The sequence below is a fragment of the Panicum hallii genome, chromosome 1 (assembly GCF_002211085.1).
Source record: "Panicum hallii strain FIL2 chromosome 1, PHallii_v3.1, whole genome shotgun sequence".
NCBI classification, from domain to species: domain Eukaryota; kingdom Viridiplantae; phylum Streptophyta; class Magnoliopsida; order Poales; family Poaceae; genus Panicum; species Panicum hallii.
Window position 1 is genome coordinate 3,759,017 of NC_038042.1, and position 12,639 is coordinate 3,771,655.

At 45.6% G+C, this 12,639-nt stretch overlaps 1 protein-coding gene across 1 annotated transcript; it reads right to left on the reverse strand.

Annotated features, from left to right (window-relative positions):
• Window positions 1–5,612: 5,612 nt before the first annotated feature.
• On the reverse strand, window positions 5,613–12,639 carry LOC112892191 (protein STRUBBELIG-RECEPTOR FAMILY 3-like). The gene is made up of 17 exons (XM_025959321.1): window positions 11,984–12,639; window positions 10,872–11,001; window positions 10,724–10,792; window positions 10,502–10,567; window positions 10,353–10,424; window positions 10,187–10,258; window positions 10,038–10,109; window positions 9,895–9,960; window positions 9,157–9,222; window positions 8,584–8,990; window positions 8,435–8,491; window positions 7,948–8,327; window positions 7,599–7,867; window positions 7,348–7,486; window positions 6,792–6,931; window positions 6,513–6,669; window positions 5,613–6,053 (listed from the first exon to the last, which is right to left on the reverse strand). Exons 1-17 carry the CDS (start codon window positions 12,099–12,101, stop codon window positions 5,967–5,969), a joined length of 2,367 nt encoding a protein of 788 aa, XP_025815106.1. The 5' UTR covers window positions 12,102–12,639; the 3' UTR covers window positions 5,613–5,966.

Below are 12,639 nucleotides of genomic sequence, written 5' to 3' on the forward strand. Positions count from 1 at the left end.
CGGCCCGGCCCGCGGGCACACACCGGCTGGTGGGTCGGCTCGACGCGACGGCTAGTCGGCGACCTGACCGTGTGTGTGCGCTGGTCGTGCTCCGCTCACCGAGCGGCCACCACATGTCCGAAACGGAGTCGCGGTTGGACTTTTCTCTCTGACTCTCGCTCGCTCGCTTCGTTGGTGGAGAGAGACAGAGAGAGAGAGAGAGAGAGAGAGAGAGAGAGAGAGGAACCGGGAAAGAATGTGCCGCCTCCATGTGTGGTTAGTTTTGGGCGGCGTCCGGTGAGCCGGAGGTTGAACGCTTCTTTGACACCGTGCAGGTCGTGCTCATCACCGGCCGTGTGCGGTACGATATTTCCGCGAGACTGGCGGAATGTTTTGACTGTTTTACCATGGTTACTGGTACCCGTATCGTATGCATGCGTGGGTAAACTTTTGCTCAGTAAAGAAACTGAAACCTCAGCCCATCTGAACACACTAGTACTGTACAAGGCTTGTGATTGCAGCTGACGGCACGAAGAGTACAGTAACCTCGAGCTGCACCTCTAGCTTATCCAACTCCGTTCCAGCCGTTCCCTTGGTCCTTCTGATTGAGAGATCATAAAAGAAACCGCCACTTGCGAGCGGCCAACAGACCGGCAATTCAGGTGTGCTTTTCACATGGGCACTTGGAGTTTAATATCCCGCCGCTCCGTGGCCTCTCGCGCCTGTAATGACCCCTCGATTATATTACTGCCGAATCGATAAGCGGCCACGGTTTAACCATGGGGGAAAAAACTAGTATACTTGGCGTGTGGTTGGCGTAACGAAGGTGAGAGAGAGGCACAGGAGCCGTTGGTTGGGGGAGGCAGGCAGCGATCGTCGAGCGATCCCCGTCCACAAAACCTCGTCCCACTCGAAGGCCCCAGCGGCCAAGGCTAGGCTGCTAGCTAGAGCTTCGTTTCGCTCGCCTCTTCTGGAAGGCCTGCCAGCTCCCCCACTTCCTTCCTTTCGGTTTCTTTCTAAAACCTATCCCGTTTGGGAATCTCCCCCTGCATTATTGCTTAGAAAACGTTCTCTCCCGTGCGATCATCATGCGCTTTTGGCTTCTTCTGTTTACGTCTCGCTAATCTCGATCTTAAAAAAAAAGGTGATCTCGATCTCCTCCTGATCATGCGTGGTCATGCTTCTTTCTGGATAGGGCTGAGTGGCTGATGATACGATGGTTTCTTAATTGGGGTGATCGTCTCTTTCCGTTTTAGGTCCGGTTGCGATGGTTTAGAAAACTTGCAGGTGTAGTTTATTACAGGGAGAATATGCAACGAGCAGTTCTCTGTCAGTTCAGCTCTGCCTCACCATTTTACTGTAAAAAAAAGAGTCGTCTTCAGAAGATTGGGCGAACCGGCAGTTTGTGGTACGATCCATGCCATGCCGTGGTGAGTTAGTGAATTGTGTCCTTCCTCTGGTAGCTAACCAGTTTACGTACATCATGGCAAGGAAGAGCAGAAATATCTAGCCGAAGAGGGGAAGGTCGTAGCTGCTGCTAGGAAGGCACGGCGATCGGCAGTGCCCGGCCGGACACCATGCCATGGCCGAGATCGACCAGCCAATGGCGCGCCGCGAGTGTTAGGCACGGCGGCGATCGATCGTGCGGTGGTCGTCGTGGTGGCCCCAGCATGATCCCCTGGCCAACTCTCAAACCAACCTAATCTACTAGTAAACTAGCTTGTGGACAATAATCTCGAGCTCATCACCGTAATGCAACCGCCAAACCATGTGGTCGACTCGTTCAAGTCCCGGACAGAGAGAGAGGCCCGGCCGGGCCTCGTGGCGTGTCGCGCGGTCACAGGGCTTTTGGAGAAGCATGACGTGGTTCCTCAGCCTGCACGAGGCTCCGTAGCGAGCCAACCAAACTCTCCCCCGGCCCGGCTGCTCTACGTACGCTACGCATACGCCAAACGCAGCGGCTTTCTTTTTTTTTAAAAAAAAGGTTGGACCTTGATGTGTAACAAGACGGGAATGAGTTGACACAGATTCCCGTGGTTTGATTGGGACGCGCGGATCAAAAGTCGATGGCGAAATAGTTTCTAACCGTTGATGTATCTAACGATCTAGATAGATGGCGCCTTACGATCTTTGAAGACGTATCTGGGAATTAAGCTAGCCAAGTAGAAGGTCTTCCTGCCAGTTACTTTAATTGGTTCAGGAGCTGCAGCACATTCTTCTCCTAAAAAAATCAGGGAGGGTCGGTAAAGCTGGTAGTCTAGAACCGGACGAGTTTTCACTGAATTTTGTAAATTTGTACGAATTTTATCAGAAAAAAATTACCGATATATATTTTTACGGGGCCAGCGGACACAAGAGCAATTGTCTGTTTAGTTGAAATTATCAAGCTAGTTAAAAGGGATTTAGCTGGGAAGCTGATTCCTTTTGGATAGTTTCAAATTGCAGATTATTTTATCTTTTCTAGATTCAAACGTACCCCCAAACGAGCAATCTAGCCAACCTGCCCTCGAAGAAAAATGGAGCCGACAACCAAACAGCACGGTACACGTCGTACTCCTCTCATCATCATCGCCACAGCCGTACGTGCGGGCGCGTACCCCGCCGCGACGTGGATCACGGCTTCCCCATGCACCCGATCGAGGCCCGAGCCCGTAGCCGTCCACACGACGCGCAAGTTGTTCCGCGAGCCGCGGGGCGCGCCCCATCTTGGTCGTAAAAGGAGGAAAGGAGTGAGCGCCGCGGCGGCCAGGTGGGCGCCGAGGCAGCCGCTGGTGGCGCCGCTGGCAGTGGCAGGCGACGCGGACGGGTCCTCGTCCGGTCAGGCCGCGCGCGCCGTGGGCTCGCGCCACGTTCGTACGTTGCTCTCGGGTCTTGGCTGTGCGGCTGGCTCGGACTCGAGCGTACGTGTGGCCCGGCGCGTCGGTGCAACGGCTCCCGGTCCCGGTACGGTGCCGCAACTGGTCCGGTCTCCTCCACCTGTTCGTCTGGTACAGCAAGGTCGTTGTGGCGTCAGCGGATGGAGGAACACTGGGCCCGGGAATGTGAGGTCAGACTGTGTGAGGTGGTGGTACGAGCTAGTGCTACTGCACTGTCTACTGTATGCAGTATACGCGCACGTGCGTGGGCAGCGGAAGTGTCAATTATACCCTCGCGTTTCTGCAGCTACAGTGGCGCACTACGTACAAGTACAACCTCTCTCGTGCCAGAGAACTTTTGCTTTCTTTGAACAGTCCGTGTGTCTGACTTCTCCTTCCCTTTTCCCCCACCTGCTCTTTCCCTCTGTTTCGCGCGTCTCCAAAATGATCGGAACCTTCTGCTAAAAAAATCGACCAGATAGAAGAGTAGACAGGCGAGGTACAGACAAATTTTCCCTGCTTTTGTTTTCTGGACTCGACAAGTCTCACGTATCTTGCTCTTGCTGCCTCCATTTTTTTTTTGAAAGACGCCTCCAAAATTTTTGTCAAGTTGCCTCGCGGTTGCGCCTGCATACACCTTGGAAAGATGGGTATCTTGTGGATGTAATGCCACATATCTTGTGGATCCAGTGCTAGTTTGAATGTCCAAGTCCTTATAATTCCATTAAAAAAATCCTAAATTCCAATCCCCGTCAGCTTGACAAGTCAGGAATGTATTGGCTGGTGGTCTTGCGCCAGATACATCTACCATACCGACCAACCAGATAAATTCAAAAAAAAAAAACTCAGCAGCACGATGACGACACTTGCAATTTGCCAGGGGTTGATCTCGCGAACAGGGCCACACACAGCCCCGGAAAACCAGCCACCCAAAACCGGCCACAAGAAACTGGAAAGGAACCGGCAAGAAGTTTTCAGATTCATGTCTCGCCCGATTCAATGCATTGCTCACCACAACAGCGACAGGTTTCATGTGGGATGCATGCAGTGAAAGCATGGCAAGAACAGGAACAGGACCACCAACTTGTGCAGCAACGGGGGTGACAGGTCGGTCTGTAGATCAGAGATTCGCATGCCGTTCCACATAACTTTCGGCATGGAACTTCCCTGTGCTTACCGTATCGGCAAACCATCATGAGCCAAAACCGGGTGTAAGCTCGACGCCATAGCTGGAAGTGGTTCCTGCCGTCCTGCCAAATCACACCGAAGATGTGAAGGATCAGGATTCCGATATTTGGCAACCAAGTGTGATCCACAAAGATATGTTATGACAGCGAAAGGCGAGCTGATACCCAGATTCAATGCTCAAGGGACTAATAATTCTTATAAATGAAATTTAGTTACATTTTGGTCAAGAATGTAAAGAAATTCATGAAATTTAGTTCTCTGATCTGCTATGAACTGGCCACTTAATCAGAAATGCATATGATCACATTTGTTCTAGAATTTCTCAATTATTGGATGCAGTTGAGTGACTCGGATACTTTTTTTTTATGGGACTCGGATACTTTGCTGATGGGAAACTGTTCAATGTATCCTGATTCATTTCGACGGCAACCACAGGATAATGTGATAGCTGTGGACCAGCACACATAATTCAGGAAGGCCGTGTCAGACATCCTGATAAAAATATGGACCACTAGAGAAACAATATTATACTCCAATTCTATTTTCCTGGCTGAGGTTTAGATGGCGATAAAGCTGAGGGGATGGCAATTGGCAGAGCCTCTGCCTGAGAACTCTTGCCAGCCTCACAAAATGGTGCGTGCATTGCACATTTACACTACTTGCCCAATTGCAATCAGCATCATGGCAAGATGAACTGCTCCCTAAAACCAGGTACAGTTCTTGACTCTGTGCCCAACCGGCAACTAGCCTTTCCAGTGGCCAAACAGATGGGCGCTTGTCACTGTCCTTGCGGAATTTGTGAATTTTCATGGTTGTATAGTGCACAGATCAAACCAAATCGTGTTCAAAGTTCAAATAAATCATTTTCCTAGAAAAGTGACCTGAAAGCAACAATGCCTAGGGGTCATAACTCCTCCAAAGTAAAAAAATAAGCTTTGGTCACCGGGATATTTCCTGAACAGTACAGGAAGCAGGGCAATGCTTTCGCAGTTTTATTATATATATATTTTTTGTTCTTCCATAAGGCACAAGATGCTATGCTATTCGTTCAAGCATACAAAAATCAAAGCGAAATGAACTTTTGGTACTAGAATCGACTTCGCTGTTACCAGTGTAAGCTGGAAAGAGAAGAAAAAGGGAAAAGCCATCCAAATTGTTGCACGGCCAGAAGTCCAGAACATTTAGCATAGAGTGCTAAATCAACTGTAAAATGACAGTATATACTACAAGCCACCATGACATATCAAACATAGCGTGCCATCTATCAATTAAGAACAGATCAATACAAAAGTTTATCTAATGACACTCAGCATGATTGAGCACAGACATAATTTGTTCTACATCTTGAAGAAATAACAGGAAGGAAAGATAGCAGGAACTGAGTGCATGATACATACCTTGCTTCAAGGAGAACTTGCATGTCCAGGTCGGCAGAACGCAGAAGACACCATGAACATGTCTTTTTTGAAAGATTCCATGTCAAGTAGTTCAATTGCCTTTGCCTCTGTAAAGAATCTCTCTAACAGTAGGTTTCTAAGATCAACAACCATATGGCGTTAGCAAAGCCAGTTTTTTTTTTCTCCCAGAGAATGATAAGGTTGGAGACATGCTAAAAGCATCATATTCAACATAACTAGCTATAGTGTAATAAAGTAATAAAAAATAGAATTAGTTACAAGAGATACTGCCTACAGGTGGAATTATCATGCCTTGCGGAGCACAGGAATCTGCTTGGCAACAATGTGAGCCGCATCTCCTCTCTGGTTGTACCATACTACTATAACTACCAGTCTACCACCTCTCCAGAAGTGAGGCTCCAAAATGGCATGTACACTAGCTGATAATCTCGCCAGTACAAATTCTGATAGAGTGCCCCACCAATGTGCTCAAGATGTATTCACTGAGCGTCTTCATTGGCTGGCCTTGCTGTTCTTCCTTGATTTATCACTCTGAACCCTCACCAGTAACACCTACAATCCTAGTTAGGTCTTGGACGATCGCAGACATTGCCGGCCTGAACTCTGGTTCCGTCTGCAAAATGAAATTTGAGATCAGTAACATGATCCTTAAAATTCATCCCAGGTTGGTGTTCTTAGAAAAAAGAGTTGAATACAACTGGAATGCAATAGCGAATAGATAAACAAATACCTCATCTGAACATGACGAAATATCAAAAATTACAAAACAGATACATGCAGTAGAGTTTATTATATGGACAAAGTCACGGCCTCTGCAACAAGGCGATACACGCAGCGATATACATGTAACAGACTAAATGACACATGACTTAAAGATGCTTCTAACCTTCATAGTATGATTAATTCTAGTACAAGTAAACTGCTGCAAGTTAACCTGATTGATTATGATGGCTCTGCCCTAAGTAAACAGCTTTGAACGGAAATCTGAGAATTTAAAATCTGAAAGGCGTGCTACGGAAGCAGCACGTACATTATTCCGTATTAGCCTAAGAAAATAGAGGCTTAGAGTTACCTGAATACATTGACTGATGATGTCTGCAAAACGTGACAACAGTATGTCGGAACACTCTCCTCGAATAGCAGGATCAACCATCTTTGATATGGATTCAATGTCATGAAGCTGAGAATCAGCCCATCTTACAAGATGTTGTTCAGCACGTGGGCGAGAACTGCATATTTCCAACATAAAGAAGTAGTCGAATCAGATAGTTAATTCAGACATCCTTTTAGGAGAGAAGGTTTAAATAATTGCAAACGACTCCTGATTAACAGGTTACAGTGAATCTCTGACCTGTCAAATGGTCTACGGCCTGTGAGAAGTTCTAGCATCACAACACCAAAACTGTAAACATCGCTTCTGTTAGTAAAAGGCCCAGATTCATGGATTTCAGGTGCTTCATAATTGAGTAGAGCCCGCATGCGACCTGATAGCTGAGATCAAAAGGAATACTATTATAAGGAATTTTGTATTAATATCAAAAGCAGTAAAGAGGCATGATCACCAAATAATCTAGACCTGTGGATAAGTCAAATATTTCTTCCAACAGATCATGGCATACAGTAGTTAAAATGTGGCAAAGGTATGCAAGTTTGGAAGGAAATCACTGACTAGACATGATAGCTTTCACGATTTTGGAGCTGCTAGTTACACATGCATCACTATTCTCCACGTTTGGATGGTATGCAAGCACGGTCATGCACCATGAAGTTGTTACATATGCTCCGCGAGTTCATGTGTTTCAGTCACAATTTATAGTATGATTAAGACGTTACATAAAAAAATAGTATGATTAAGACAAAGCTGAAGCATTGCAACCACCAGATCTACATTAGACAGAAGAGATTACCTGTGTAACAGAACCTGACAACATCAATTCTGCCAGTCCGCATTCAGCAACATGTACTGAGCATCTATTGTCAAGGAGCACGTTGGCTGGTTCAAAATTCTGGTGCACTACTGGAGGTTCACAGGTGTCATGGAGATACCTGCAAGAAAAGCGTAATTAGTAAATATGACGATTTTGACTCGCCGTTTCTTGATGAGTAAGTCAAACACACATAAGGTCATGAATATAATATTTAAGTTGATACAGCTTACTCTAACGCCTTTGCTGCATGAAGAGCAACTTGGAGGCGAGCATTCCAGGATAATGCATCATCTAGCTCCTCCCCTTCATGCAGTACATCATGTAGTGTTTTTCTACTGAAGTGGTTATAGACGAGTAACCGCTGTTCATACTCAGCACAGTATCCAACAAGCTCGAGAATGTTAGGGTGTCTAATATCTGATATACGAGCAACCAGTTCTAGAAAGTCATGTACTGGTATTCTTCCATTAGCATTGTCAATCTTCATAACTTCTAGTAACTGCATAGGACAAAAGAAGATCACCTTATATTTCAGCATAAATCAACCCGTGAGTAAAAGAAGCAATACTTGATACATACTTTGCCTTCAGGAAGTTCTGCCAGATACACTTTTCCCATCCTACTCTCCCTTATCAAATTTTGCTCTTCGAAGCTATTTGTATATTGCTGAAGTGACGCAACAGAAAAGGATGTCGCAGATGTTGAGGGACCAGTCCTTGGCGGAGTGCTAACTCTTTTTTCTGGCCTGACAATGGGATTTACGGTTACTTTTTCAACACGAGGGGGTGATGGCATTGGCGGCAACGGCGGCCGAGTCGGAGGCGGAGGCGGAGGTGGAGGTGGCGGAGGTGGAGGTGGAGGTGGAGGTGGTGGAGGTGCTGTAGCAAAGATCTCCGATTCTGTTCGCTCCAAATTAATTACATGCTCTTTTCTCTTTTCAGGAGGCTTCTCAAGGGCAGCTGCCAACAGTTTATAATTATTATATGCATCTATACTTCGACAGGAAAACAAAATCACAGAAATAAAGAACTGATTGATCAGATTTGCAGCTTGCAAGCATATATACCTGGTACTGTTAAATTTATTTCACGAGGCTTCTTTCTATCAGGATTTTCAGCTGAACCTGTTAATGAAAATTAAAAATCATGTATCATGATACGAAAACAACAGAAGAAAACACAAAAATAAATTTCAAAATGACAAATGAATTTTGACCTTTTTTGGTATCATTTCTTGACTGCACCGAAGCTTGCTTGATTTTTGGCTCCTCAACCCTCTGTCGCGCCCTCCCTAATTGACTTGTGGAATAATCACGTCTCTCTTGTCTCTCTTGGTACTTGGACAGGCAAAATATTACCAGCAGCACTATAACTATGAATAGCACAATGGCAAGAAGAACATATCCAACAGTTCTGAGAGTTGAAGACTTGTGCTTCTTGAATGATGGAGAGCTGCTATCCCGTGCAGTAGATCCACTGGAGTTTGAGGCTGTATTAGATGGTGGAGGAGGACCTGAAGGGGATGAAGGGGATGATGGTGTTTGCGTTGGTGTAGAGCCTGTAGGTGTTGAAGAGGGTGAAGTAGAGGGAGCTATGCTGGTATTAAATGGGTTCCCGTCATTTCTGTAGGAAAAGCAGTTAAGTCACTTTATGATTATATGTAATTGATCCAATCATCAAAGTAATGAAAAGTATAAAGGATAGGACCTAATGTTTTATGTAGAAGAAACAAGGCACTGCATGAATAGCATCGAGAAATCTGAAATAGGTAAAGCGAAGAATTTCTTACTTGAAATTTGGTATGTTCAGCAGTTTTGGAGGAACTGGTCCAGCAAACATATTATTCTCTACATTTCTGTTTCCAGGTAAATAAATTATCAGAAAGAGGAACACATATTGGATCGTGACAGAAAATTGAAAATAATGAATTATTTGGAAGATGATTTCATCATAATTTAGATTTTGACTAAAGGTCAATTATATAGCATTATATATTGCATTATGTGAAACAGATGTCGGTATATGATTCATGGAACATGCTGCTGTTTGTTTGCAGAAATCTGGTAGGCAGAAATAAACATGTGTCCTGAAATAACTGGACGCAAAAGCAGAACTGGTGCAATTATATCAGCTAAGACCCCCCTTAAGAAAAAGTGAAATAACTAACTTTGTTGGCAGTTTTTCTTTCCCGACTAGCAAAACAATGCTAAAGGTGCATTATTCTATTATTATATTTAAATGACTATATGGTAAAATAAACTTCCAGAGCATGAAAGCCTTAAGGAATACTAAATTGCCATGCCAAGGAAATTCAAGGTGACTTCAGCAATCCTAGTCTTTGCATCATAACTCGTAGTTTGAATTCTATACAGTAGGTCTAAAGAATAGTACCGTGAAGCAGTCATTTTTAATTAAAACAACAGCAAACTGACCAAATAATTGCAGGTTTTCTGTTTAATTTGTGAATTCTTATGACTGAAGTGAGCGAACCAGTTAATTAACAACAGATAAGAGGATGTGGACATACAAATCTTTGAGGGGGAGATCCTGCAACACATTAAGGGTCCCAGTTAGTTGATTATCTTGCATGTGCCTGCGAAATAGCAGACCATGAAAGAGTAAGTACAAGGTAAGGGAGCAAAAAATAAAACAAAACAGTTGTAGAATTACAATGTAGTCAGTGATGTCAAGCTTCCCAATGAAGGTGGTAATGGACCACTGAAGTTGTTGGATGATATATCACTGTGAGTAAAGGCCAGATGTCATCAACCAGTTTCCAGAGACATAAGTGGGTTCTAGGGGGTGGGCTGAGTTCTTACAGATTTACAAGTCCTGTTAGCGAATCAAATGCATCTGGCAATTTTCCATCTAGATGGTTACCATTCAGTGACCTGGGAATGAGACGGATCTTGAGTCAGTTCAATGATGAAAGTATAAAATACTGAGGTGAGGTTCCATTTGGGAAGGATACGAAAACGAAATTACATGGCTGATAGACTCTGGAGTTTTGATAATGACATTGGGATGCTTCCGGTGAGTTGATTGTCTGAGAGAAAGCTGCAGCAGCAAGGAACAAAAATCATCCATCATCTAATCACAACTTAAGAAATTTCAAGGGTAAGGATAATACATACAAATTTTGTAGTGTGACAGGTAGATCTTCTGGTATAGTTCCACCAATATTATTGTTGCTAAGATTTCTACAATGACAAGAAAGTAAAAACCACAAAGCTCGATCAGAATACGAGTACACATAACTTATAGCAGTATATAAAATGTTCTCTGTTCGCCTGTTGAAACAATACAATATAAGCCATCAACCATGAGCATGAAAATTGCAAAGACCATGCCCTTACATTTCAGTTATTGAAGTGAAGTTCCCCAGGCTGCCTAGCTGTCCTCCCAAATTCGCAGCATTGAAAACTCTGCAAACAATGCATTAGTAAAAGAACAAAATATAAAGGTATTGCCGGCAAAAGGCGTCATATAGAATAACTAGCATACATTGAGGTTATACTTGAGCCGATACATGTGACGCCCTGCCAACCCTCACCACAGGGATCTCCACCACTCGCAGACCATCCAGGCAGCTTTGGTGATTCAAGTGCAACATAAAGTCCATTTATAGCAGAAACTGCATGTAAGTAAAGCAGACAAGGTATTAGTAACAGAATAAACTACCCTAAATATGCATCCACATCAAACCAATACACACTCTAAGATAATCAAATGAATCTGCAAATATATAATCTGCTTTATGTGTTAAAGCGCTCTGTCAATTGAACTACTTCAGAGAATGCTGAACTGCACAAAAACAAGTATGAAGCACATTGCCATGAACTCGTTTAGTCATTTACATCTAGTATTCACTCTCTGCCACCACTCCTCTGTATAAAACAAGTACTGAGCACATTGCTATAGAAGCAGTCATCTAGTTGTTTCACATTCACCCAGGCACCCAGCTCTCTGCCATTCTGACCTCAGTCTGTGTTACACAAGACTTACAAATCACTGAGACTGTAAGGTCAACCAATATCAAAGTTCCGATGTACACCGAGTAACATCAAAATCATCCATCTATTTCCTGCACTATTTTCAACAGCCACTGAGTCTGCAGGGAGCAGCCGTGCCCCGCCCACATTGCTATCCACGAATGCTGATAAATTGATAATTACGAAGCTGATGGCATCAATTCCCACAAGGACCATAAACATCGCTCTCAATCCCCAGAGCGAAAAGCACATCCCAATTGCCGCGTATCATCACTTTGGTTGCTTCCACAGCCTGGCAAGCACGAATTCAACGGCATCATCAACTCCTCGGGCACGAAACTAGTACGCCGTGAATCCGCACTACCAGGATGGTTCAATCAACCAGCGCAAACAAACCAATCCGCATTTCTCACCACCTACCCCAATCCCCAGTGCAATAGTACAGCACCAAACTAAAACCCCCCGGACTTCTCATGCCAGTACACAGATGAAATCTCATCCTCCTCCGGAACAGCAAACTCCAATCATCACCACACGAACAGTAAGCAAGCACGAGTCCGCGACCTGTGCGGGAGAGCTCAACCAACTTGAGGGAGGCGAGCAGAGCGAAGCAGGGCACATTACCGTCGGCGGCGTCGGTGACCGCGAGCGCCCGGCGCGGCAATGCCGCAGCGGCGATCAGCAGCAGGACGAGCACCGGAGCCCCGGGCCGGAAGCGGCGGCCGCCGCCCCCCGCCCCCATCGCTCGCTCGGTGGGGAGTCGGGCTCTCGGAGACCAGCTAACAGCGCCGCACCAGGTCCGCGGAGCAGCACGGTAGCATCAGCCGCCCCGCCGGCGCGGACGGACGAGCAGCCGCGAGCGATCGCGGAAACCGAGGCGGCTTGCGTAGATCTAGAGAGAGAAGGGGAGCGGAGGTGGATACTCTGAGGCTTGCTTTTCCGGAGCACGATTCTCCCCTCTGCGCTCTGCTCCAGTCTGTTTTTGTTGGCTTCTAGAATCTAGCTGTAAGGAGTGGAGAGGGAGGGAGGATGAGGAGGGGGAGAGAGAGAGAGAGAGAGAGAGAGAGAGAGACTGGGAGTGGCGGCGAAGTGAGAGAAAGGGGGTGGAGAGAGGGGGAGGGTGAGCAAGCAACGAGCGTGAAAAGGTAGGGAGAGAAAGAGTGGGTACTGTGTGCGAGTGCTGACTGGTGAGCAGCGGTGAAGGGGAAAGCCGCAAAGGAGAGGAGGAAGAGAGAGAGAGAGAGAGAATTTCTTTCAATTTTTCTTGAGAAAGAGAGAAA